At 51.7% G+C, this 25,948-nt stretch overlaps 5 protein-coding genes across 5 annotated transcripts; 3 read left to right on the top strand and 2 right to left on the bottom strand.

Moving 5' to 3' along the window:
- Positions 1–513: 513 nt before the first annotated feature.
- On the top strand, positions 514–3,502 carry AP2XII3 (AP2 domain transcription factor AP2XII-3). The gene has a single exon (XM_002367013.2). It carries the CDS (start codon positions 1,277–1,279, stop codon positions 3,254–3,256), a length of 1,980 nt encoding a protein of 659 aa, XP_002367054.2. The 5' UTR covers positions 514–1,276; the 3' UTR covers positions 3,257–3,502.
- A 616-nt stretch (positions 3,503–4,118) lies between these two features.
- TGME49_246650 (DHHC zinc finger domain-containing protein) lies at positions 4,119–8,748 on the top strand (the record flags this gene model as incomplete). Its single annotated transcript, XM_018780793.1, has 5 exons — positions 4,119–6,126; positions 6,319–6,404; positions 7,576–7,628; positions 8,117–8,203; positions 8,667–8,748. Exons 1-5 carry the CDS (start codon positions 4,752–4,754, stop codon positions 8,746–8,748), a joined length of 1,683 nt encoding a protein of 560 aa, XP_018634931.1. The 5' UTR covers positions 4,119–4,751.
- Positions 8,749–9,894: 1,146 nt separating this feature from the next.
- On the bottom strand, positions 9,895–10,727 carry TGME49_246640 (hypothetical protein; the record flags this gene model as incomplete). Its single annotated transcript, XM_002367011.1, has 2 exons — positions 9,895–10,247; positions 10,472–10,727. The coding sequence occupies 2 exons, from the start codon at positions 10,725–10,727 to the stop codon at positions 9,895–9,897; spliced, it is 609 nt and encodes a 202-aa protein (XP_002367052.1).
- Positions 10,728–15,369: 4,642 nt separating this feature from the next.
- Positions 15,370–18,220, bottom strand: TGME49_246635 (hypothetical protein; the record flags this gene model as incomplete). Its single annotated transcript, XM_018780792.1, has 4 exons — positions 15,370–16,633; positions 16,957–17,192; positions 17,541–17,763; positions 18,134–18,220. 4 exons carry the CDS (start codon positions 18,218–18,220, stop codon positions 16,499–16,501), a joined length of 681 nt encoding a protein of 226 aa, XP_018634930.1. The 3' UTR covers positions 15,370–16,498.
- A 993-nt stretch (positions 18,221–19,213) lies between these two features.
- On the top strand, positions 19,214–25,860 carry RPA43 (DNA-directed RNA polymerase I RPA43). The gene is made up of 6 exons (XM_002367010.2): positions 19,214–20,659; positions 21,338–21,418; positions 21,760–21,953; positions 22,655–22,764; positions 23,917–23,993; positions 24,604–25,860. The coding sequence occupies exons 1-6, from the start codon at positions 20,328–20,330 to the stop codon at positions 25,241–25,243; spliced, it is 1,434 nt and encodes a 477-aa protein (XP_002367051.1). The 5' UTR covers positions 19,214–20,327; the 3' UTR covers positions 25,244–25,860.
- Positions 25,861–25,948: the final 88 nt, after the last annotated feature.

The following is a 25,948-nucleotide window of genomic DNA, read 5'->3' as shown; positions in this document are numbered from 1 at the left end:
GGTCTGCCACTCACCCAGTGCAAAAGGCGTACTTCCTTGTCACGCCGCAGAGCACAAAACGGACACCAAAGACCAGAAAGGCTAGCTTTCCAGTTCCGGCAGATGTGATTCATTTTAGCACATTGGGGTTTTGTAGTGGTCAACAATGAGGTAGCGGTACTCAGCTAGATGTAGCCAACGCTGGAAAACGTTTTATACACATCTGGTTGAAAAACACGGAAGAAGCATAGGCGCGTAGACACACTCCGCAGAGAAGTTTCATAAACCCTAGAGCATTTGACAGAACGTGAGCTCTGTTTTGAGGCATATATGCTATCGGACAAATTCCAAAGTGCGACGAAATCATTCATGGGTCGCTCACCCAGCAGCACTGCGGTGTATGGGTCCGCGGCGTTTGATCCGCCATGCAAATTCTGAGACAGAGGGGGCTAAGATCTGCTTGTAATCCCCAGAGTGGTGGTACTAACCAGCTCCCCTAGCATTTCAATACAATCACTCAAAATCTTGAATCTGTATCATGAGTGTGTGCTTTTTTGTCGCAACGACCGTCCGTCGTGGCTGGTAGCACGAGCATACGAGCGCTGCACAGCCGCAGCAGTGTGAAACCCTGTTTTCTTCCTAGGAGAGAGTAAACCTCGAAATTTCTTTGTTGCAACAGACCCTGCGCCTACAGAATTTTTGTGTCCTGCAAGGGTGTAGCCTCTACCTCATCGCGCAGACGTTTATCCCTCAGATCAAAGGGTTTAAATCACGTCGGCAAACGCTCTTACTGCACCTCAAGAGAGTGGAAGCGGTGCCTCAATACTTGCTACGGACCTGGTCACAGGCAGTGTTTTTGCTTTCTCCGACTTTTGCCTGCCTTTTTCGTATTCTTTGATTTGCGATACCAATATGAGTTGCTGTCACACTCAAACATTGAAGCTAGGCGTGTGAGCAGCTGAGCGATCGGCGGTGGCTTGTTTGCACACCGTAAATTTGACGCGATATACGTTTCTTCCCCTGCCTATGCGGGCTTTGGTAACTTCCTCTCGCTTCGATTTCCCAGTAGGTTGTCATCACACACCCCCATTTTCGCTGCAGAGTGCAACAGTGGTTGAATCATGATTCCCCTTGCATCCGCAGAAGACTTTTTTTCTCAAGCAGATATGCCAGAGCAACTCCGCGCTCCGGCCACTCATCAGCCTCGATTTCTCACGATAACGGACCTTATAACAGCCATAACCTCCAAAGCGTTCCTTCCTGAAACCAGTCCCGACTCGTCGATATATCGCAAGGAATGAATGCGTCTGAAGAAGAGAATGCTTTTGTTGCCAGTGTCCCATCCTTCTTTGGCCTCCAAGAAGAATCATTAATGGTCCAAGCGGGCAACACTGCCGGTTTTCGACCGGCGGAACAGCACCAGATATGGAGCAGATATGAGAAAGATGCCCAAACGGAAGGGCACGCTGCACCGCAGGCAGCGGAAGCCGGGTACTATTCAGCAACCAGCAATTCCTCCGCTGCTGAGACAAGGGCAAAACTCTCATTAGTGGACAGAGAGCCGGATGAGTGTAGAGCCATGCAGTGGATGTTGGCGAACAGAACGAATACTCCTGTATGTGATGCTCAGGAGGAACAAGAACACGGGGTACCTGTACCTTTGAGAACGAGTGATTGTCCATATCTAGATCACGAAGGCACGCTTTTAGGGTGGGACCCTCAGTGGCTCTGCCACTCTCTCCCTCATACCGACTTTTACGCTCTTTATTCATACAACCAAATGAGTTCCTTTTGTTTCCCCGCATGTCACAATGCTTTAACGGCTTCTGTGCCAGAGTATTTTTCTTCAGTCCCTGCTTGTGGTGATGCGTCTCTCCAGTCTAGGTTTGAACCACAAGGCACCTGTAGCTTGACCCCCGCGTGCATTCGTTACTCGCCCACTGAGGAAGATCAGAACCTTTTACGGTCTTTCTGGGCCTTCACAGGAGGCACATGCCCACGTCTCCCTCTGTCTATAAGAGCGGCCGTGCCAGCGAACTGTTCTCCGGCTCCCGCCGAGGAGTCCTTCCTCATGCATGTTCCAACTTCGTGCCCGCCTTGTCCTTCAAACTCTTCTTCTGCTGCCTCTTATAGTGAGCCATTCGGGTGCAGACAGAAGTCGCCACGCCTAAAACAAAGAATGTCATCGCACCAGGAGAGGAAGCGGAAAAAGGCAGAAGGGCGAAGTCGAAATGGAGCTCCTGGACGACAGGGATCGACTCGGAGTAATCAAGCATATCACGGAAGGAAGACCGGAGTAGAATTGAAACTGTCACCCTTACAGACGTCAACACCTTCTCTATCTCCGCCTGCGGCTGAGCTCGACTCTCTAACTCCCTGCAGTGAATCGCCTGGCAAACTCCCGGAACCGGTATCACATCCGTCCATTTCGGCGTCCCATGAGGAACTGGCTCTCTGTCTACCAGATATGCAGCGTCTGGGTCTTTTGAGACAGCAGCCTGTCTCTGCCGTGTCATCCTGTGTGTCATTCTCTCCTGGTGCAAGCCATAGAGACCAGACAGGCTTTTGTCGTCCGCCCCCACGAGCCCCTCATCGGAAACGACGGCCACGAAGGGCCTTAACCGAGAGATCGACAAGAGGGACGGGCAATTCTGGGGGTCTCGATCATCCTATTCCGCGTTTTGTCTCCTCTCTCCTTGGCCCTCTGGCCGATGTCGACTGGAGAAATCCGATTGCTGGATGTCACCTGTCCAATAAATTCGGTTACTTGAGGTGTGACAGAACAGGAGAGCCTGTCTTTTCGCACCGCTGGGAGGGCGGGTGTGAAGGCGTCCTTTTCGACAACCAGAAAAGTCTGTGGAAAGTGCGATGTTATGGAAAAGGGAAGGTCCTAACGAAAAGTTTTTCTCCAAAGCTTCTAGGCGGGTTTGAGGCGGCCAAAACCGTAGCTACATTGTACCGAATAAGGGCGGCAGAACGAGAAGAAGTGCTGACACAAAAATTGAGGGAACTTGCTCTGGACTGGAAGCAACATCAAGGGGAGCCATATGGAGTTGTAAACCTGCCGGACGGCGGCATTCCCTTGTCAGGGACCACTATCGTGAACCGAGAAAACCTAATGATTCCTTCTTCTGCGGGTTTGGAGACGGTCGTGGACGGCATCTTGAGGAACGAAGGGGAGTCGGGTAAAGACTCGCCTGAGTCGCTTCTCAATGCAGCAATGATCATCGTCTCCCAAATGCAATGTCAACACAACGTAGCGGAAGGGGAAATGTGACGCGTGCAACGGCTTTAGGTGCGTCCACGCTTCGGAAGCATCTGATCTGTGGCTGTACGACGATCATTGTTGTACTGGAAAGTTTATTTTAGCAAGAGTCAGTTTTTGTTGGCAACCAATAACCACTTGTTGGCGCGCCAATCAAGACTATTGAATAAATTGTCCGTTATGTCTGAATGACGCATATCTCCCGTTTTGCATATGTGCTTTGATGATAAAACGGCTGGTCTTACTTTGATTCCTGTGACCGGCAAGCGACTGCTTTCATATAAATTCAGCTACCAGTTACACTGGCAAACAAGTCTGATGTTTAGCATCTACTCCTGGGAAAAAGAGTTGTGTGTTGTATTCTGTATGTGGTTTCGTCCCGATTGACTCCTGTTCAGATAAATGAGTTCCTCCAAATGTAGTAACAGACTTCACTGCCACCGCGAGACCCCTGCCCGATAGATTTGCCGAGAAAACTACTCGATGGTGACGTCATAGGACACTGAGCCGTTTCAGTGTCACTTCCCTACACGAAAGCTAACGTGCCGGCATTTGCTTCTCGGCAGCTTTTGTAGGTGTACTTCGCAATAGGAGTACAAACCATGTGTGGTAAAGCGAAGCAGTTTCCATATAGCATGCTACGCTGTTGTGGCTGTAGCTTTTCTTCGTTCACCTTGAAAACTATTTGGGGTACGCATCGAAAAAACAGCGGACAAACTCTTGCCGCTGACCATCAAGATATACTTCTTGGTGCTAGATATCGAGTCAGTTTGTGCCCGTCACGTAGTCTGGATTTTCTGTGGAACAGCCACTGCGCTCTTCCTTGCATATTTACAAACTGTTTTTCTGTATAGGCTTCGTCGTGCCAGACATCGTATATGAACTGCTAGTTCGGCAAATTCTGCAGTTCTGCACTTGGACACTGTTTGGAGTGACAAATGCGACCACCGCACTTTCTATTGCAAGGATTCCCTATAATCAGCATTGAAGCGCCAGTTCAGACCCGAAGAATACATTGCTCCGACTGCTCAAGAGATCCGAGTACAAAACAAGCCGCGCTATACGCCCCAAATCATCTCGTTCACATTATGTGTGAAAACGCCTGTCGTGTGAAAGGTAGTCGTGGATTACCTCCTGAAGCGAGTACTTCGAACTGGCGCACGCAATACAATTTACTGTCATAGCACTACTTTTCTGTCGGCGTTCCACAGCCAGAAATGTTGGAATTGTGGAAAGTTTCTCTGATACGCTGTTCTGCCTACACTTTTCAATGCAGTGTCAGTGTGCGACAATAGCTGCGCAACGTCACCGTTGCAAGTGCTTTGGATCCTCCATAATGTGCTTTGTCCGCCATTCCTGCGAAATAATTCCGCCATGAATCAGCGGCTCCTTACCCTCTTCTTTGTTGTCCCCGTCCACCGCTTCTGCTACCACATCAGATTCACACGACCTAACGCATTCCTCTGCTCTCATAAATTCATGGCGCAGACGCGTTTCGTTTTTCGCCATGACGACATCTGCAGCCCCGCCCCGTGCCCGGACTCGAATGGAAGCGTCAGCAGAAGAAAATAGAGCACAAGCTTCCACAGTACTCGAGTTGCAGAATATATGGGTATACGGGTCTAGTAGCGGAACTTCAACCAGCTGCAAAGCATCTTGTGATCACTGCGCCTGTTACAATGACTCAGAGAAGAGGGATAGCCATACTTGCCCTCAGGTGGAACCCTCCTGCTGGCGCACCTTACCCGCGTATCCATCTTCCCCATCGCGGGCCAGGACACAGCAGAAGCGCACAGGCTGTTCCCAGTTCGCCCCAGAGGGAGATCGGACTCCCTTGTCGGACTGTGTCCAAAGAAGTGACATTGAACAGGAACCTTCAGAGCCGCCTACGTTTCATCAGGAAGCGTCTGCGTTTACATGCGCCTCTTGGCCGCTCGAATTTGTCCAGTACGCCGATGTAGCGCCTCCGCCAGACACTCCTAGTCACAATGCTAACACTTACACGATCTCGAAACCACTGAAGAGCTTGAAGGTGCGTGCCATCGGTGCGGTATGTACGTTCTTCTATCTGTCTGCGATCGTTCTTTCTGTTTCATTTCTTTATGTCGAAGACACTTCTTGTCGCCAAGCTTTTGCCGACCATAAGGCATTCGAGTGTCTACTATGGGTTGCTTTGCATGTTTGTGCCATCGTGTTCTACATCTGGACAGGCATCAACCCCGGTTACATTCGTAAACCTGAAGAGTATCCCGAAGTCCTGTCGCCGACTTTTCCACTTTCTGTACCCGCAGAGGGTATTTCCATTGATCGTAGTTGCTTCATTACCAGTCCCACAAGCGATAGTGACGCAGCCGGTCACCGAAGCAATGTGACTCGTCACAGCTGTCTAGAACTCTCTACCCAACACACGCTTTCTACCGAGGCATACAGTGACGGGGAAGGCAAAACCAGGAGAGCGACCCCTATTGTGCCCAAGTGTCATGAGGTGGAGACAGTCACGTGTTCAGTTTATCAGTGTGAAGATGAAAGTCGGTGCTCTACGGCATCCGATGATCGTGAAGGGAAACCTCCGGCGTTACATGACTCCGCGAATTCGCAGAGGCAGCCGAAGGCAGCGCACTGCGAAAGGGGGGTGTCAGGGGCGCGTGTCAAGAATGGTGACGACCTCATTGACTTCGGAATTGAAGTGTCCGAAAGAACTACAGCTGCTGACGTTAAAACCCATGACAGTCTTACCATCAACTATCAAGGCCTATGTGCGATTGACCGGCGAAAGTACACGTTTTGCGCCGATTGTCGTATACTCCAGCCGCTCCGTACAAGACACTGCAAGGAGTGCGACCACTGTGTTCTCACTTACGATCACCACTGCGCCTTCCTGGGTAAGCTGAAAAACCGGTCCACATATGCATGTCCCTTCTCCACAGCTAATGCCTGCGATTTCGTCCCGTAACAAAGAATGAGTGGAAACGGACGAGTGCAAATCTTGAGTGGGGAGGCGGAGTTTCAACGTACAAATGAATACCATTATGAATTCGCGCTCGTCAACATGCCATCTGATTGCCGTCTTTTAGGATGCTGCGTTGGAGAGTTTAACCACTGGCGATTTTACCTCTTCCTCCTTTCGCAGACAATTGCCGTCACATGGGATTCGGCAGCGGTGAGACTTTATGAAAACTCCTCATTTCATGGAAGGAAATGCCTCAACAACTACGGGGAATGATCTTCGGAATGATCTTCAGTATGGACTGCTTTATCCAACTCCATGCAATATAATTCCTCACCGCCACCCTTTGTTTTAAGAAGAGATCCAGATTTTCCCAACATCAGGACCTACGAAGATCTCGGGATTGGCGGTTTCAAACGGTTTGGTCGTTTCAGCTGCGCATTTGGTCCACAGCGCCTCGACAGCCAACCATGCGAGGACAAGGGCAGCGGCTCTTGTTTCCCTCCAACGGACAGGCTGAATCTCTTTCCAAATTCCAAGAAGAATTGCTCGAGGTTGTATAATTCTCTTAGAGATCTACAGGCAGCAGTAGCCGACGGCTCAGGCGTGTTCTCGAACACAGCGTCGTCACGTAGATGGCCCCGTAAAGATGTGTGTCAAGACGACATCATCCCTATTGACATCACCCCTTCTGCACACGATATGTGTCTTCGTCTAGGCTTGGAGCGGCTTCCAGAGACGGTTTCGCGCAGCTGACTGGGCAATTCGTAACTGCTTCACAGTACTTTTGTGGGTGCCTATGACCCTAACAGCCGTTGCCCTGGTACGTGAGTCGAGACGACACAATGCATCTGCGTTGGCCCTGAAGAACGGGTGCGTGGATCTTCAATGCAGAACGAGCCAACGCGAACTATGCAACGACAAGAAACTGATTTTTCTGTGCAAGTCACGTCAGCCACCTCAACTTGAACCCCCTTGCTTGTGTTACATTATACTGACAATGCACTGCGAAGTTGAAGTACTGTCCCGGAGAAAAAACCTCACCACAGTTCACTGTCCGCTTGGAATGGACTGGACACCGCGCTCCCATCCTATAGAGCGAACCCCCCTTCACGATTTTGATCGGTGTTCTGAAGAGCCATTGCCATGCACAACAATAAAAGTCGTTTCAGTTTTAACTCTTCGTGAAAAAAATCAACGTCTCATTACTGTTTCATGCACTATGCAAGGCTGGCCATTCTCCTGGAAAGTCTCCTTATACACAAGGAGTTTAGCCCGCGCACCGGCATTGAAACTTTTTCGTGTCCTCGAGTAACGAAGGCGGAGTTGAGAACTTGGTAAAGTTTGGTGTCACCTAGCTTTACTTTGTTTTGATGTTGTTCAGACAGGACTCCTGGCATACCACACGTACTTGATGCTGTCCAACCAGACAACCTGGTGAGGGAAGCAACACAAGTGGAAAACATAGTGGTATCTCATTAAGTCGATAGGCATTCATTGGTTTTGTGACAGGTCATATCCCCTACGACTTGCAGAGCGTATCAGCTTTCCTGCAGAACGAGCGCCTTCGACGTAGAGAGCATCATCGTGTGACGGCTATGTCAAATGAAGTCCGTCGTTTTGCCACTGTACCGGGTTACAGGAGACAAGAAGGTGTCAAAGATACTGTTATGGCTATGTAATCAGGTCCACCTAGGATTTACAGTCTATATTGCCTATCTGAAACGGCTATGCAGGCTGCTGTAGTCAGAAGTGCCTGGCGCTGGGACTACCCGTTGTGCAGCAAGTTCTCGTTGTCGAGTCGTAAGCAATTCGACTAGAAGCGCAGCAGGGAACTTTTTTTTATTACTGAACTTCGACTTGGTCTCAGTGTCATTTCTTCATTTGGCGTGTACCCCTTCTCAGTGGTGAATGTTTGGTGGCAGGGAACATCTGCACCGGCGCCGCATCGGTTACTTGAAGCATTTGCCAAAGAATGTCTTCCCCTTTAGCCAAGGTATGGACCACCTGAGGTTAGTTCCTAAAGGCACTGTCACAGCTCTAGGGTGCATCGTGAAGGGAGGAAATACAGCTAAACGTCCGTGTCGCCCACCGTGTCTGTTTGCTTCTCATTTCTGCACTCCGATTCAGCAGATTGTAGAGAGTCTTTCCAGTTATTTCTGACTTCAATGTATGCTCCATCATGACAACAGGGAAGGGATTCCGGAGTCTTCTAGAGAACGCCAAGATTTTCTTCTGTCGACGGGGTCCACCAGCGAAGTGAGTTAACGCACAGGTACACGAGCGACGAAAGCCCCTGCGATGTCATAATTACTTGCACACAACTCACAGAGTGATTGACCCCTCTTGATTACAGCCACTGAGGGCAACGCTCAGTGAGCGTCAGGGTGTCGGCGAGGCGTGGACAAAACAAAGCCGTGAGAGAACTCTGCCCCAATAATCTGTGACTGTTTTTTGTTGCTTTGCCCCTTGCAGGGTCTGGAATTTTGCGTGGAACCACGGGGACGAAATTCCGTTCAATGTCTTTGACAATGACTACTACGACTGTGGTTGTTGAAAAGCGTTTGGATGTACGACACAGTATTCCTGATGGAGGCCATCAGCGTGAAATAAAAGCAAATTGCAGCAGTGTCTAAATCTGCCAAGCATGCGACAGCCGCTGTCCTAACTCTACCATTTGAAAGCTAGGAACTGGTTTCCAAAGCTGTTCGCATGCTACACGAACATCTTTACGGCCAAGAAGCTACTAGGGTGGTCCCCTTCTTATATCGTGAATCCGTCGTACAGGATTGTCAGAGCAGCTGCCGCCTTGTCTGGAAACAGTCGCCGCTGTCGTTGCACCGGATCGTCGTCATTAAGAGTGAATTGCCAAGTTCTGTCCTGAGGTTCCCAGATTTCTTTGTATCTCCAGTTAAAAAGCCTGAGGTGTTGGCCACCGTTCTCAGCTGTATAACCCCTACGTCTAGAACCTGTGCTCTTCGAGTGGAAACGTTATCGATGAAGGTCATTAACGGATCCGAGTACAGTACACAGCAGCATGCCTTACATCGGCACCCGGAGAAGTCATCCGGCGAAGACTGCGGAGCTGATGTTTCTGACCTAGCGAAAACGTGTACTGGCAGCAAGCAGAGTGCCACCAGGCCTTCTATGTGTGGCGAGAGTGTTATCTGTCATCCTCAACGCACACGCTGTCATTGCTCAAACCTTTAAGGCCGTACAGCTTGTAGTCTTTTGCAGGCGTTTTCCCTTAACAACTCCATCAATTATTTTGACATGACCGGACACCTCCCGCTCTCCAGCCCCTTTGGAGCGTTTTAGATCACAGAGAACTTCTCTTGGGGAACTGGAATATCAGTGTTGTTTACTGTGAGCGCCTAACACGGCTAATGCACCACTCGCGAACATGCGAACTATTCCACAACCTCATTGTTGCTGCTAGCATAAGAAGTCATTAAACGTGGACACGCGTCTAGGGATGCTCCTCATGTATGGCCGGGTCTTGAGGAGATGCGTGATGTCGCGATGTCAAACACCACCGAGAGGTGAAGGAAGGAGTGGCATAGAAAGGCCGGTTGCTGGATTGCTGGTCATAGTTTCGGACAGTTTAACATGAAAGCAGAAAACGTACAACTCGGATGAAGGTGAATTTTTCGAACAGGTCATGCAGGTGGTGCCCCCGTCTTTTATCTCTGTGTTAAGCGTTCTACTGATGGGGCGCCCCAGTTTCTTCAAAGACAGAGGTGGACTGCGCCAGCAGCTCTTCCATGCTCATCTGCATAGGGTCTTCATCCACAGCTACGCCTTCACAAAGTATGTCGTGGAAAGATGCTCTGGGTAACAACCTGTCTTCTGGTTCTTCAGACGGATCCATAGCGCCCTGCTGTAGTTGCATCGAATAATACTTGTGCATGGCGGCATAGTACTGAATTTGCCAGCGAAGTTTTGCTTCCTGCAAAGCCAGTGCCATGTCATTAGGGGGCAAGGGAGGAAGAGTTCGTTCCTTCTGGTGGGGGGTTGCTGCTTCTCGAACGTTCTGTAGTCCGCATTCCGGAGCATCTGCGGGAAAAAACAAACGCTTGCACACTCCACTCCAAATGCTGAAGAGTGCTTTCCCTCAACTCGCTTGCATCGCCCTAGTGTGACCCCTTACCCCGATGTTGAAACTGTGAAAGGAAAAACACTCTTCTCATCGTTGAGTGCGGCGTCTGTACAAATGTAGTTGCGCAATCGTCTATACAGGCAGCAGTTCGCGCATTTCCCACGCATGTCCTGAACCGTACCCGAACCATCATGATTTCCCTTCAAAATAATATGCGTTCCAATAGACGGTCCCGCCAAATCGGCGTCCTTGTCATCTGATGGTTCAACATTCCGACAGCTGCTGGAGGAACATGGAAAGCTCTGTTCCGGCTTTTCGGGTGAGATTGACGAGTCTCCGGATTGCGACTCAAGTGCCTTTGTTACTTCTACGGAATGCCCCATGATCTGCTCGGAACCCAGCCGATATGATTGGTGTAGGCCTGGGACATCCGTCATAGATTCGCTATCCTCCGGCTGTATCAATGTGGTTGCCTGGGCAGGGGAGAGCGAAGATGCTTCGCCGCTGTTTCGCCCATTTCTCTTTCCCGCTGCCAGCTTTCGATTTTTGTACGAGCGCCAACGTTTCTGAATGGCGCGGGCGGCGCCGGCGCGGACCCGTTGCATTACATCAGACTTTATATCATTCCCATTCTGCAAACGGTGCACAGAGATTTAAGCGGAAGCTCTGGTTTCAATAACGAACGTGGCGGGTGTATTGCGTGTCCTTGTGTCACCAGCGTCGCACTGTCTGCGAACTCTTCGGTCGAGGAGGTACGACGAGGAAAGCAAGTTTTCCAACTAACCAACCAGTAGCCTCAGGATTGAGAATCACCAAGCTAGTACTCCATATATTACGCCTAGAACCGAGCAGACGTGGGATAGCCGTAATGCCGCAGTTCACATTTCAGTCATGCGAATGCAGGTGTTCTCTTTGGATTCTTTAATCTCAAAGGCGACATCTACTCCTGACCTCAAACGAGGACCCTTTCTGGTGAAGCCAAAACCTGGCTGAGGTGAATCTGGTCGGTGAGAAAATATGGCGTGCGGCCGCCCTTCTCGATATCTGGTAGTACACAGGTGCGATAGTGTGTTCACTGCTGTGCCCCTTGCTGCCTAGCACCACCCTTTGTTGGAGAGGCAGAAAGGTCATCTTCCGTGAATCGTGGCTGCAAGATCGTAGCTCACTAGGCCGCTGGCGCTACGACAATTGGTCTCCCCTCGCTGTCGCCGACAGCTCCTCGGCTCATTCGCGTTAGATCGGAACCATCCTGTGGCTGCCGCCTTTTCCTCATGCGGTTCTGACCGGATCTCCGTCACCAAACATTTAGAAGGATCAACTGGATGCGCGGCTTCGGCCAGAAGCACCGGACTTGCTGAGCAGGAGTCTTCGCTCAGGCCCATATCAACTGAGTCCGCGCCAGACGATCCAGAAAGGGAATCGCAGGAGACTGATATCCGACTCGATTCGTGGAATGTCAAGCCACCGGAAGTGCTGCTTGAGGTTCCCGACAAGCCTCTTTTCAATGACGAAGATGGGGGTTTCGTTGGGCCGGTCTCGGAGGCTGTGGGCACCCCAACGGAAAACCACGTTTTGTCGAATCCAATGTGACGGACACGAAAGTGCGGTGTGGCTCGAGACGGTCCACCTTTGTTCATCTCCCGTAGTCGCTCAGTAACAAACACTGTGGCACTGAAGTCGCCGCTGGGACACAAGCGGAAATTCGCGGTTCATCTGCTCCATCAGCCAGAAATCAAGCACAGAGGGCTGTCTACTGGCACGCGAAGGTCGCTACCATATTCATAGAAAACCGGGTGTCAGAGTCAGGCACGTCTTTTTCTGCAGCATATTCTCGGGAGTGTTTCAGCCACACACTCTTCTTCTTCACAGGAAGTAGGCTGATTGCTCTACTCAACGCTGGGTTGCCAGGGCATCGCTTCACATACCAGAAGACCGCGACGACTTGGGTGTGCGTTTCTCAACGCCCTTTCTCTGCTTCTTCGTTTCAGCACCGCAAGGGATTGCAGAAGTTTGGATATGTCTTTTGTCGGCTCCTTCAGAGTTCCAGAGCTCCTCTGCGTGTTCGGCACTTTTCGGAGTCGCGCGTGTGTCTGGACAGTCTTCCTTGGGTTTGTCGGCGCCGCTGCGGCTGGGGAGACAACAAGACGCAGGCGGTCTTCTGGAAAGACCTATGTCAGAGGACAGACGTTTTGTATCCTGTGAAGACATTAGGGCATTTAGTCCGCCTACGACAGAACCGTCTCTCGGCGAGTGCTCAAAATGCGCTATCCCTTGAGAGGAAGAAACCTTCGGTCGTCCTTCGCTGTCACGGCAGGAGACTGCTGAGGATTCATGTGTTATCGAGAAGAGCGGCCGGCCCTCCGAAACGGTTCCACTCCAACATACGTTTGTAAGAGCTGCCGTTGGCTCGAAATCTTGCGTAGGCAGACTACGAGCGGCGGACTGCAGCACATTCCTATTCCGCTCTTTTCGGTGAACCTCCGCTGTCTCTGCACCAGTCTGAGAAGGCCAGTCCTCATGGTCATTCTCCGCACCATCGGAATGCAACCCTGCAGTATGCTGAGGAATGCACCAGTCGTCTTCATGACTGAGATGGCAGTCCTGTAGTGCTCTGCTTCTCGTTGGGCAAAACTGTTGTAATGGACGAATGAGCGCGTTTCCCTTGTCTTTCTCCGTGTGTGGGGATGGAAACGGAGATTGCATTGTGCGGCATCGTGCATGCTTCAGGTTGGATGACGAAGGAAGCTCGAGATGGCTTGGGGGATCGTGGCAGCTGGTCGTCTCTGTCGACGAAACAACAGCGTTTTTTTCGGTCCGAAAATGCTGCCGAGAAAGCTGTCTGTCGGCAGACAGTTCTCCATACCAAGATCCGCTCTCAAGCTCCGTGGATTGACTGAGAGGCGAAAGGGGTTGGCAGTGAGGCGTTGGCGGGGCCATTGGCGTGGTAAGAGACAAGGTTGCAGAAGTCGGTTGTCGAGTACCTGGCGCCGGTTGAAAAGAGCCTCTGAAATGCGTCTTGTCTGGGGATCCCTCACTGCACACTCGGGTCGTTTGCTGCTTGGTGTCTTCTTCCTTCTCGGTCCTTTTGTGGCCGGAAAAAGATGCCTGCTTTTCCTCGTCCTCGGCCTTTCCATTAGTCAAAAGCAAAGCCCTTTCCCCCTGAGGACTCTGCCGTTCACGCTGCGGCAGCCGTGTCTCTACCAAGCGCCTTGCGAGTGAGACACTCGGCACCCTCTTTGTGGAGAGAGAGGCACTGTCCGTGGCGGGAACCGTTTCTACAAGCGGTGGCAAGGGTCGGACTCCTGCCTCCGAAGCGCTGCGCCAGTGCACCGGATTCTCTTCTCGAGCCCATGATTCGTCGTGTCGGCACACCTTCTCCTCAAATGCCATTTGCTCGACTGTCAATTGAGTCGCCGAAGATAGCTCTTTCACGGGTTCGAGAAGATTCAGTGCTGCACTGGGCCCCGACTCGCCTTCCGATGGATCGTCACCATAGGCAAACCTCCGAAAAAGTCCTCGAGTTCTGAGAAGCCGAAGACGATCATCAGGGGATGAAGCCCGAGATCCGGTCCAATCTTCCGCATTCGCTGTTGCGCTGATAGGTCGTGGCACACTTGGTGAGGAAGGAAGCGGCTCTCTGCTGGCCACTAACGGAGGCAGCGACCTGAACTCTGCGGCAGCTGCACAGACACCCGAATTTCCTTCTCGCCTGGAAACACCAATGCAACCGCTCTCTGGCTTCGGAGACCGGCAGGCCGGCCTACTACTGCACGGGCTCGTGGCTGCAAATGGGCTGAGTTTCTCCGTCTGTCCGGGATGACCGACACCGCGAGGGTCCAGTGACGGCGGAAAACAACTGGAAGGCGTATGCATGCGCTGCCGAAGCTCGCCAACAACGTCCGGTACGTAATGGTCGAGAATCTGCAGAAGTATCTGTCGATTCTCCTTCTCGCTTGCCAGCTCAGCACGGAGAGAGGCAATTTCCTGACCAGGACACCGAAAGGGCACTGTAAGCCACGCGTCAGCTCATGTAACAGATAGATCCACGGCTTCTTGTTGCTAGAACAGTAGCACGCAGTAGAAACTAAGTTTGAGGCTGCCTGGGGAGTGAATCGTTTGAAGGGAAACATAGAACACCCCGCTTGCCTGGGCTTGTCGACACGCTCGTGCCTCAGTCTGAATGCGGTGACGCCGAAGGCTGTCCATCCGCTGCATGAAACAGGCGAGCTGCTGCTGAGCCTTTTCTGCTTTTCGACGTTCCACAGCGAGACTCTCCCTTATCTGCGACACCTCATCTTGAAGCTGCCGTCCTCTCTGATCTGCATGGTAACCACAGCCAGCTCTAGATGATCTATCGATGTACCCTCTCTGTATCTGAGGTTGTAATAGGCGGTCCAGAATGCACACAGTTGCTCATTACGGAGTGTAAAAAAGTCTCCGGGTACGCGGCTGCCAAAAAGGGCAAGGCACGGAGATCGTGTGCCGGGAATCATACATCTGAATGGCATGTCCGTGATTTGTCTCGGTGGAACTCGGCATTGTATCATTTGCAGTGGACGCTGGCGGAGTGAGTGGTAAGGGTGAAGGATTTGTGTGGGGAAGTTCCAATACACCAGAAGCCGTTTGTAAGGAGACTAATCGAGGTACGCTTTTGCTGCAGCACAAGAATCCAAGCCCAAACTGGCAAACCAGAAATCAGCAGATGAGCTTGATTTGAATACCTAACTGCCTGCCTTCAGTATTAACAGCAGGTTTCATCCGGAATGAGGTGTATGCGCGACACGGGACGGATCGCACGTGTAGAAGACTGGCACTGCAACTCCAGAACGACTTTGTCGACATGGAAAACGCACCCTTTGTTTTGATAGAACTGCGGAGCTTTTCGAGTTCACGTAGGAGATGTGCGATTCCAGTGGTCGACTGCTGCTGTTCTGCCCAATCGACGGCGTCTGCGTTAACCGGGCCGTTTCGCCGCCGGCCTCTCGATCCTGCCTCTGGAGGACAGCCAGACCAAAGCATATTTGAAAAAAGTTTTCTGACAATAAATGGCATTCTAAGCCGGGGTGTATCTGTGTATTTCACCCCATTGCGAATCCCGTGTCCGTACAGTTTCTGAACGGTTTTGTTGCCGTTCCTTTTGTCCATGTGAGGTACCGCCCTGCGCGTCGATGGGTCCGCCAGAGTCTCTGCCTACAAGGCTCTATATCTACATCAGGGCAGAAAAAAAGCGATGCCGGAGAACACTCAAGGCAGCGACCGCACATGCACGACACGACAGTGACCTCGATTTTAGAACCAACTAGACACACATACGTTTCATGGCACTCAAAGCCACTTGTAGCTTGGCTTTCTCCTGCTGTTCTGCCTGGAGCTGTTTTTTGACCAACTCCACCTCCGCAGCCCTTGATTTGATCGTCTCTTGCGCATCGCTCAAGAGCGCTTTGACGTCATCATGGTCATGCTTGCTCACTGTGTTAGCCCTCAACTGCTCCAGAAGCCCTTCAGCGGCCGCAAGATCTTCTGTAAGCTACGAAGAGCACCCCCGCAGGAGCGATGAGAAAGTAAAAGTGGCGCCAGCCTCTCCGGCCATTCACAGCTTTCTACACAATCCGAGCAAGGATGCACCTGTCCTGTTGGTCTGCCCAACTCAGACGGTCTTGGCCTTGGACCTATGAAAAGAAACGATGCTTTTCGTCTAGGGCCCACAGGGTGAACTATACGAAGTTACTGTCAAGCTGTCTATGCCGCTCCTTTGTGGTAAAGACTCCGTTCGAAAAGGCCATCTCTGTCGACTACTTCGGTCACCGCGGAACGGGAAAGAACGCGTGTTTTTTGATTCTAATAACAAGCCTAACGTTTCTGCATCAGATACACAAAAGAGTCTACCGTGATAGGTAAACACCTTTCGGTTCGCCCCTTTGGCTTCGTCGAGCTGTTCAGCAGACTCCTTTGCCTTTGCCTTGTAGCCTGCGTTCACGTTCAAGCCACAAGCGTTCTACATGGATAGGTCACTCAGCCAATCCAAAGCACGGACTGATTCAGATCCAGAAACGAATGCTTCCTCTGATCAGGAGATCCTCTGCTCTATCTTCTTCATTGTCGACGACTCCTTTTTTAGCGCTAACAGTCTTGGAAGATTCTGTAATCATTTTTTTCGTCGTGCGCAACTGTACATACAAACTGTACATACACACTGACAGACCGATGCCTATTTGCTGCACGTACCAGCGGCCAAACGGACAAGGTTCGAGTATTTCGCCGTTAAGCCCTGGAACTTTTGTTGGAGAGCTCGACTTTGCACTGAAACGGCTGTTTCGGTCGCGGTCTTCTTGCGTTCCCCAGCCTGTGCAAAATGGCGACGCCAACGGTTCAACATCCAGTGGTGTTAGGTGGTTTGTACATGCGTCTCCGGTATTGCCAAGGTGTGCTGCAAGATCGGAGAACGCGTACCTCGGCGAAACTCGTTGTAGAGAGTGCCAGGTATCGCGAGTCCACATTCCGCAAAGCGGCAGTTACTTGCCTTGTATTGCTGTGGGGAAAACATTTCTAGGATAGTGCTGACTTTCCTTTCTGTTATCACACAGAAGCGTCCCGGTAACTGGGTTTCCGTGAGAGCTCGTTGCCTGCTTCTTTATCACTTCTACGCAACAACAAAAGGAGACCCACCTTAGTCGATGCGACCCGCGAGCCCCGCGAGTCCGATTCTTTTGGCGACGGAGAGCAGCTGGACCGGTGGGACAGTGGACTTCTGCGAGCAGTTTGTTTTTTCTTCTCAACGCCTGTGCCTTTCGGGGATCGGCACGCTGTAGAAGAGGAGTCGCTTCCGGTGTCGACCACCGGAGAAGCAGATCGGGAAGACGCGAGCCTGTGGGTCACTTGTCTTTCCTGAGGAACCTCCGAACCTGTGCATGCAAATGTGGGCACGATTTACGTATAGATTAGATCGTTCGGTACAGAAAATCAAACTTAATTCTCATTAGCTGAGTTAGTTCATACAGGGTGGATCTGCTGGGCAGTTTTTTCGCCCAAGGCAAAGCCCTGGAATGGATATCCAGGAAACTGTGTTCCCGTTTAAAAAAGTCACAGCAGGAGTCACCAGGCATGCAGTGCCAAGCAAACAAAAAGTTTAAACGCTCATTGTCGCATGCGCTGTTGAATGGAGTCACTCAGATCGGTGACCACAGTTGTGCAGTCCGGGATAAGGCAAGAAGTAAGAGGCCTCATACTTCGTGCATGTTGATGAGACGTACCACCTCCTACACTGTCTTCTGTCGCACGGGAACTCAAGGTGAGGCGCTGCTGTGAAGGACGAGCACTCTGCCGGTAGGGGCTGGCAGGAGTTCTTGCCGAAGCCATCCTTCCCATGACAGAACGCAAGGAGTTCACAGTGCCGGGGACATCAGACTGCGTGCCTTGGACAGCGACTGCCCCTGAAGTTGGACGAGCTGTCTGCTGGTTTCGACATCGGCGAAACTGAAGACACCGACGACACAAAGACGAGGAGTGAGGGGAGGCGTGAGGCGTCAGTCGAAAGCAAAAGACCGGCACGACAACTACAGGATGCAATGCCCGAGTCCTGGGCGCTCGTGACACCTGGAAACAGCTCCGGTGCAGTGAAATGTGATCAGCACTCGAGAAGTGTAGGTTGTTCACCTTCGTTGTCTTGGCGGGGGTTGGCTCGCGGTGGACAGAGGTGAGACTCTAACCCCCTAGGTAGGTTGCAGCAAATGCCGTATCTAGTTGGCAGACTTCTTGCCCGTACGGCAAAGGGGCAGAGTTCTCAAGTTCGTTTTGAGTTGTTGGGATGTACGACAGCCTTGCTATCCAGAAGAGGTGTTCTTACTAGATCATTCCGGAGCAATTTGAGGTGTCTTGCGAGGTCAGCCGAGCTCACGGTGCCGACCTCGAAACCGGCGGAATCGCCTGACATCTTTTTCTGAAGCAGGCACGCTTTTCTCAACGATTGGTGGAGGGGTTAGTCGCTACACTCCCGCAGAGGGTCGCAACTGTCACTTTTGCCTAGCGTGAATGCTGCGATATCGCTATTGGGTACCACCACTGCGTTCCACGGATTCGGAACTCGCGTGTTCCCAGCTTGCCGTGGTGGAAGGGGAGCACGCGGTGCGGGGTTTTCTGTCCGTGCCTTTCAGTCCATCGCCATAACTGTTTTTCGAATCCGAGCTGGAACAACTCAGGCGTTGTCAGCACTAAAAACTAGGCAAAACGTTGCTTTTTTGTCTGTGCATCTCCGTGCCTAGCCTGGGGAGAACAGGGAAGGAACCGGACAGCCGTTTGCTGCCTGTGAGACAAGACTTGTGACACCGCAGTGGTTTGTTTAACCGCATTCGTGATACTGATGTACTGTAAGGGCAAGCAGAAGATCACAGACAGAAATAAACTATCCGACACACGGGAAAGGGGTCAAAACAGGTTCGTTGGACAAATTTTCCACCAGAAGGCAGGCAGTCCACGCTCCGTAGTCCTTCGGTACGTGACCTGCCTTCGAAGTAACCAATTGCTTGCGACTGGTACTAACATCAGAAACTCATCTGCGTTTTACTGGAGCAGACACGCTACTAAAATTCATTCCGGGTGTCTGCTGGCAGTCACCGGATTAGGAACGACGCACGACAGTGCTACGCGGCAACTGCCTACCTGGGCAGATCTAGTGGCTCAGAAGCAAGCTTCACCTCCTACTGATGTATCTGATGTGCTCTGAAAGAGGCAGGGTCCATTTGTTGCGAAGAGGAGCAGTCAGGAATGTGGTTTGCCAGAGAAGCGAAAGCCAACTTTTCATGGGCCGGGAAACGCGTGCATGCAACCAGATGTACGCGGGGTTCGACACTCGGTGGGGCTGCTGTGCAAACAGTCAGCTGATGCAATGGCAAACGAGGTCAAGAAGCGACCTATTCTCTGAAACTGAGTTTCGTGCTTCCCGAAGTTGCGCCGGAATTGCTTCTTGCCCAGTACTGTATAATACCTCGCGTGAGTCGGTCCTCCTTGGTCGGCGTCCAACCTCGGCTGCGAGTTCGTTGCATGTCGCCGAGCCCCACACGAACTGAGGAAATGGTGTCTCGCGAAACTTTCTCCGTTCCTTTCTGCACGGGATCTTTATCCTGGAAGTCAGAGATGTGACTCGAGACCGAGCATCTGCGCAGGACGACGAGCGCAGACGTCGGGCGTTCGCACTGGCGCTGTGCCGCCAGTCATTTTTGTTGCTCTGTATGTACAGCCCAAGTGTGACTGGAAACGCGCGTTTAGGACTCATTCTCCTTGGTTGTCTGTGGCTACCTTCGGCGCTTCTCCAACGATTTCGCCATCCTTGTGACACTGGCAGTCGATGCCTCTCGCGGGAAGCCTTGAAGTTTGGGGTCACTTTCTGCGGTCTAGAAAAACTCCTCAGTCGGCGTGTCTTCTGGACATAAATTAGCATTGTTTCTACAGTTTCGTTGAAAGTTTCGACGTCTGCGTAGGCGATTGAAGGGGTACGTTCCTCTTTGCGTTTTTTCCTTTTGTCTTCCACCGCAAACGACATGCTCCGGGCCTCAAAGGCATTCGCCTCACCTGGCCGGTTTGTTTTGGCGGCGAGACAGCTGATTTCCAACGCTTCCCTGGAGACCGTGGACGTATCCGGGGAAGGCTTGTCTTTCACTATTTCCTCGGATTGTGTCTTTCCACATTTGTCCCTCGAAAGAGCTTGCACAGAAAGTTCACTTTAACACTCCTGGGAGCTAACCTCGTGATTCTGCCGTGAGGACGTCTCGCCAGTTGAGCGTGTTTGCGAACTTGTTTCGCTGCTCACAAGGTTCTGGACCCGCTTCTCCGCTATCCGTGATCTTCCTTGGCCTTTTTCAGGCGTCGCGTTTTCAGGTTTTCAGCCCTCAGATCTGTCAGTCTCGGCCTCTCGCCTTCTTCCCTCTTGTCTGTTCGCGCTCAAACTGGAAGAAACTTGCTCCTCCAAGCCGGCGTGCCTATCCCTGAGACGCGATCCGCGGCTTCCCTGCGCGCTCGTGTGGCGGTTCTCCTTGGACTGAACAATGGCGCAAGTTCCGTGGGAGAAGCTAACTCAGAAACCGGTCTCTGAGGCGACGGCAGGCGAGATCCTTTCGCGGTGTCTGTGCCAGCTGCGCCGCTGCTCCCTGTACTCGGCCTCGGACGGAACCGGCATCGACGGGGCTTGGATCGAGCAGAGCGAAGTTGTGCGGCAACTCCGCAGTGTCCGGGCAGCTGTCAAGCGGTCTCAGCGCCTGTTTTCTTCTCGAAAAACACCCGCCTCAGGGCTCAGAGACGGCGGTCGCGACAGGTCTGACGAAGCCACCAGGCATCCCGACGACCTACGCAGAAGCGTCTTCCACGTCATCCGAGCCAAGTACGCACACTCGAGGGTGCTCCGAAGGACCCCGGACCTTTTTCTGTGCGCGACGGGATGCGCATGCAACTCTTCAAAGTTGCAGTTCTCGCCCGTTTTCCTTTAACAAAGATGTCCATTGCGGCTTCACGCTCTCGCCACAGGCGCCGCCGCCGCAACAGTCGACACTTGCGACGTGACGTCCTGGCCCACGGTTTTGAGTTCGACTGTGCTGCTTCAGAGTTCCTTGAATATCACCTGGCAAATGCCAATGACTGTGTATTGCTGGAGATTCAGTCTCTTTCGCAGGGATCGCGCCTCCAGTGAGATCTGCATGCATCTGCATGCACCTCGACAAATAGAGGACATCCTCACCTCTCCCTGCCGTTCGTTGCTGCTGCACTTCCCTGTGTGGATCTTGGCTGTGTCTCACTCTTTTCTTGAGTTTCTTAAGGGAGGATTTCCCCGCATGCCCCTCTTGTTCTTATCGATGTTGTCCTATCTTAATCAGCTTCCGAGAGTCTCGTGTTGTTCCTCGCGCGCCATTCGAGACTTGGCTTTCAGACGTTTTCAGGAGGACGCGTTTGACCGATTGCCTGTGCTCTGCGTCTCTCGGGGGCGCGTTGGGTTCTGTTTCTTGAGGAAGGAGCCTTTTCTTTCTTTCTAGAGAACTGTATGCGTGCTCTGCTCTTATCTCAGGGGCATGATTCAGCTGCTTCCTCGCCACTTGGGGAACGTCAAGCTCGGCATTCAGCTCTATCTCCTCAACTTTCTTCTCAAGTGGGTCTCAGCAGTCTCTGGATTCCTTCGATGGGGGGAGGTTCTGACAAGCGACTTCCCTTGACTTCTACCAAGACAAACACAAAGAGTTATTCAAACATCGCACTGCTCTCGTCAAACGCGCCTCGCTCCTCCTCCCAAAATACAAATGCCTACACATAGACTTGCTCAGAAGAACAGCCCAGCGGTGCGTTTCGTTTTGACAGCAGGGGTGAAGACTTCCAGTCCCGAGGCGACGAAGAGACTGTTGCTCGCAACGGCGATGTGGACCTCCCTCCCTCAAACAGACAGCCTTGACATCTAGCTCTTGTTCGCTGCGTGAACTTTTCTTCGCCTCTCAGGTACCTTCCCGAGTTCAATGGCGTCTGGCTGGCAGTAGACGCCATTCGTGTGCTTCAGCCCAAGAGTCGACTCGGCGGAGTTCTCTCTCCTCTCGGCTACATGATTCCAGATGCAGACACTGGTGGCGGTGTCATGCTCTTCGAAGTCGAACTCGACTGTCTTGTCTTCAAACCCAAGACCAATGCCATGCTCAGTAAGTAAACGACATGAAGCGTCTGCTTCATGTATATATATATATGTATATGTATATGCATGGTGCAAATGCATGCGGGACGTCTTTCTGCGTGTATAACATCGATCTCTCTCTATGTGCACACATATATTCATACTCATCTGCATAGTGTAATGTACGCCAATCTATATATATATATATATGCGTTTTATTGTATAGGCATGTATGTCTTTTCATGTGTATATGTGCATGTATTTCTGTGTGAGGGTTTGTTTGTAGATCCACATATATTTCTTTGTGTTTTTATCTCCGTGTATGTGTTTCGGTCGGATAGTTTACGTTTTTTGCGGTCCGTTTCGTGCTTTTCTCTCCCCTTCACAACCGTCTCTTCCTCTGCACCTGGCTTGTTCTTTATCCGTTTCTGTCTCCTGTCTCTCTGCTGTTTCTGCTTCTCTGGTCGTTTCAGTGCCTTCTTTTTCCTCGTTTCCATTTCTAGGTCGTGTTTCCGCTGCGGCTCTTCTTTCCCTGCTTCCTCTTCGTACATTCCGGTCCTTGATCTCGTTCAAACCGCCCCTGTCCTTCTTCTCTTACTTGTTCATCATGTTCTGTGCCTTCCCGTTGACATCGGGACTTCTGTCGCTTCTTTCCCTGAATCTTCTCAAAGCGCTTCAGAACCAGCCGGATAAACGTGCGTTTATGTTGTTTTTCTTTCCTTTTTCCAGTTGGACGCATGCAGACAGTCCGACCAAGTCATGTGAGACTCCTGTGGCTAGGATTGTTCAGCGCCGTCATTCCTCGCAGCCGCCTCTCGCCGTCCTACGACATCGACAAAGTAGGCACCCCCTTCAGTTCAGAGTCTGTCCCTTGGTTAGAGTTTGATGAAAGCAGAAACGTATCTCTTGTGATAACGCAGCAGAAGAAATGTTTACTTTGGCGCGTTCTTGCCTACTATCATAGCAACATTCTTGCCCATCAGAAGGACTGGAAAAGTATACCCACTTGTCCTCGCCTCCTCACGAATTCAATTGTCGGTACATAGTTGTAGGTTGCGGAGGACGGAGTTGATGGGGGGACGGGGGAGGGCATTTGAACAGATATGTGATCTACGCGTTATGTAGGTTATTTGTTTCGTGCATTACATAGAATATTTGTTTCGTGTCATCGGCCCTCGAGTCAGGATTTTTGAGATTTGTAGTGTGGTCAGTTCGTTTCATCGGGTGTGTGAGTTAAAATTACAGCGCATGCACGCGGCCGGTATTTGAGTGTTTGTTGCTGCCTCCCGTTTTGGGGTTCCTCTCGTCTGTTTTTGGCTTCCTTCACGAGAGAAGCATCGGACAAAATCAATCCGCTGCTTCTGTCTGGTTGGATGGTAGCGCTTTGCAAGCAGTCTCTTTGATTCCTGGAAGACACGGATCGCATTCCCGGTGACCTGGCGCGCGTGCGTAGTACCTCGATGAACGCGTTTTTCGCTTTCAGTTGCACAGGGCCTTCTTCGCATGTCATAAGTCTTCCTTTTGCTGCGTAGAGTTCTGCGTCCACGCCGACTTGTGTGCCATTTCCTCCTGTCATTCGCCAGTTACGTTTCCCGACTACAGCTGGTGAAAGCCTTTTTATTTCTGTTGATGAAGCGACACAGACGCGATCTTCTCTCGGTCCGGTTGGGGGTGGAAAGAGCGTTTATATCACGCACAACATCCAAGACTGTCTCCACGCGAGAGTCGCTTCGCTGCCCCTCTTTGGAAGGGATTGGTGTCAACACACAGCGAGTGTAAGGTCTGAAAGCACACAAACTCGTCGCCGTTGTCATGTGAAGTGAGCAGCCTGACTCACATAAAGCCTTTCGAGTGACCAAGCCTGCTGGGAAGCCAACGGAGGCTGTGCAGAGAAAACGCTTTTCCGCTTCGGCGAGAAACGCTTTCTTTGTTTCGTTGCTTCGAGGAGTTCCTGCGATGAAGACCTTCTAAGCTGTTGGCGTTGTCCTCAGGAACAGAGGAAGCTGCAGCACAAGAAAGGCGGCGCGGACATCGAAGAGGGCGACCTTGTTTGCTTCCAACTCACGAGGTACGCAGACGCCTGAAAGGTGGAGAGAGAGAGGAGCAGGGAAGGAAAAGAAAAAAAGACAAGAAGACAAGCAGGACGAGGGGCAGCTCGAAGGCAAGAGCGACATGGCGAGTGAGACGGAACGAGTTTTTCACTCTCTTCTTTCACTCATTTTTTCCTCCGTCTCCTCTCCTGTTTTCTCTCCGAGCTTCCTGGACTTCTTCGCGGTGTACAGACACCCGGCGCAGTATGACTATCGCCTTCCCCGCCTCTCTGTCCTCTGTCTTGGGTCTGATTCCGCGTCGTCGCGTCTGTTTCCCTCGATGTCGCCGTACCCCAAATAACTCGTTTCTTGTAGTGTTCACTAGCATTATGTTGATTGTGATCCATCAAAGAGCTGGAGATGCAGTCTGCAAACTCGAGTTTTTATTTACGAGTTCAAGTGTAGGCACGCAGTTCTGGGTTGAGGGCATTTGAACGGAAAATGCGATCTTAACGCGATCGACACCAGGTACCGGAGAACGCGAGATCCCTGAAGAGCCTCTCGGATTCGCTTCTGCGTCGCCTTTTTCTCCCGTGCATGGCCGCTCTTCCTTGCTTTCCTCCATTTGTTTCTTGTTTCATTTTTCAGCTACACGCAGGGGTCGCGCGCGGAGCTGCTGAGCTTGGAAGGGAGTTTAGAGTCTGGATATGCGGGATTAGTCCCCGACGAGAAGAGCGGATCTAGTGAATCAAAGCGAGAAAAGAAGAGAGAAGCGAAAGCGTGTGATGAGAAGGCCTCTGAGACTCAACAGGCCGCGCAGAAGTCCGGAGAAGACCGAGAGAAGAACGGTAGTGCGAAGAAGAAACGAAGACGCCAGGAAGCCGGCGACGGACGCGAGAGCGACAGCGGGTCTTCACGAGATTCAGAGTCGAGAGCTCAAGAGTCGAGGAAGGCTACGAGCAAAAGCGAGGAGGGAGCCGTGGTGGAGAAAGAGAAGAAGAAAGCGAAGCGAGGGAACGCAGCAGACCGAGAGGCAACGGATTGCGAGCCTTCGCGGGCGTCGACCAAGTCTCAACGCGCGTCCAAGCCGGAAGAAGAAGAGACTTCTGGGAAGGAGAAGGCGAGGACAGGAGAGAGGACAGCGAACGAGGACTCAAGTTTTCATTCGAACAAGAAGAAGAGTGTTGATGAGGGCAAGAAGAAAACAGCTGAGAGCCGCGGGGAAGACGACAGTGAGGAAGAAAGCAAAGGCAGCCACGAAAACCACCGCAAGAAACGACGGAAGTAACTCGCGAGTTCAAGGGTGAAAATTGCGTTTCGCCAGGCGTCAGCTTGCATCCATGAAGCTCTTTCGCGACATTGGATTCTCTTTTTCTCTCTGTATCTTCCCTCGTCCACTCGTTTGTCTTCTTCCCCATTCCCTTAGCACCCGCCTCGATCTCTCGCGTTGAGCGTCTGTTGCATGCTTTCTTCTTCACTGTCTCTCTTCCTTCTCTCGGACTTGTTTTCTGTGAGGCACTCGGACTTTCTGCCGTCGTTTCGCTCAAAACTTCTTCCCGAAACCACTCCTCCTTTATCGACCCGATCTGCTCCTTGCGCGCCATTCTCGCTGTGTCCTTCGACCGCGTTTTCGACCTACGGGGCGCGGCCTTCGGCTCTCTGTTTCCTTTGTCTTGTCGCGTTCCCTCCTTTGCGCTGCGCCATCTCTCTTCGTTCTGTGGGAGCTCTTGCGTCTCTCGTGCAGACGCTCTCTGCATCTTCTCCAGTCCGCGAGGCTCGCTGGGGAACGGCGCGAGCTGTCTCTCTGTTCTAGACTTTGAGAGTCCATGTTTTTCAAAGGAAACTTGAAAACTTTCCTGTGGGCAACGAACTCCTTTTCAACTCTTGCCGACGAACGGGACCAGCGCTCCTCCCACTGGAAAAGCGAGGCGTCTCTCACGAGCCAGCGCAGAGAGAAGAAAGAGGAAGAGCGACGCGCCGGGCAAGACACCCG

Source organism: Toxoplasma gondii, chromosome XII, assembly GCF_000006565.2.
Source record: "Toxoplasma gondii ME49 chromosome XII, whole genome shotgun sequence".
Classification (NCBI taxonomy): Eukaryota; Apicomplexa; class Conoidasida; order Eucoccidiorida; family Sarcocystidae; genus Toxoplasma; species Toxoplasma gondii.
This window is presented reverse-complemented; position numbering and strand designations above follow the sequence as displayed.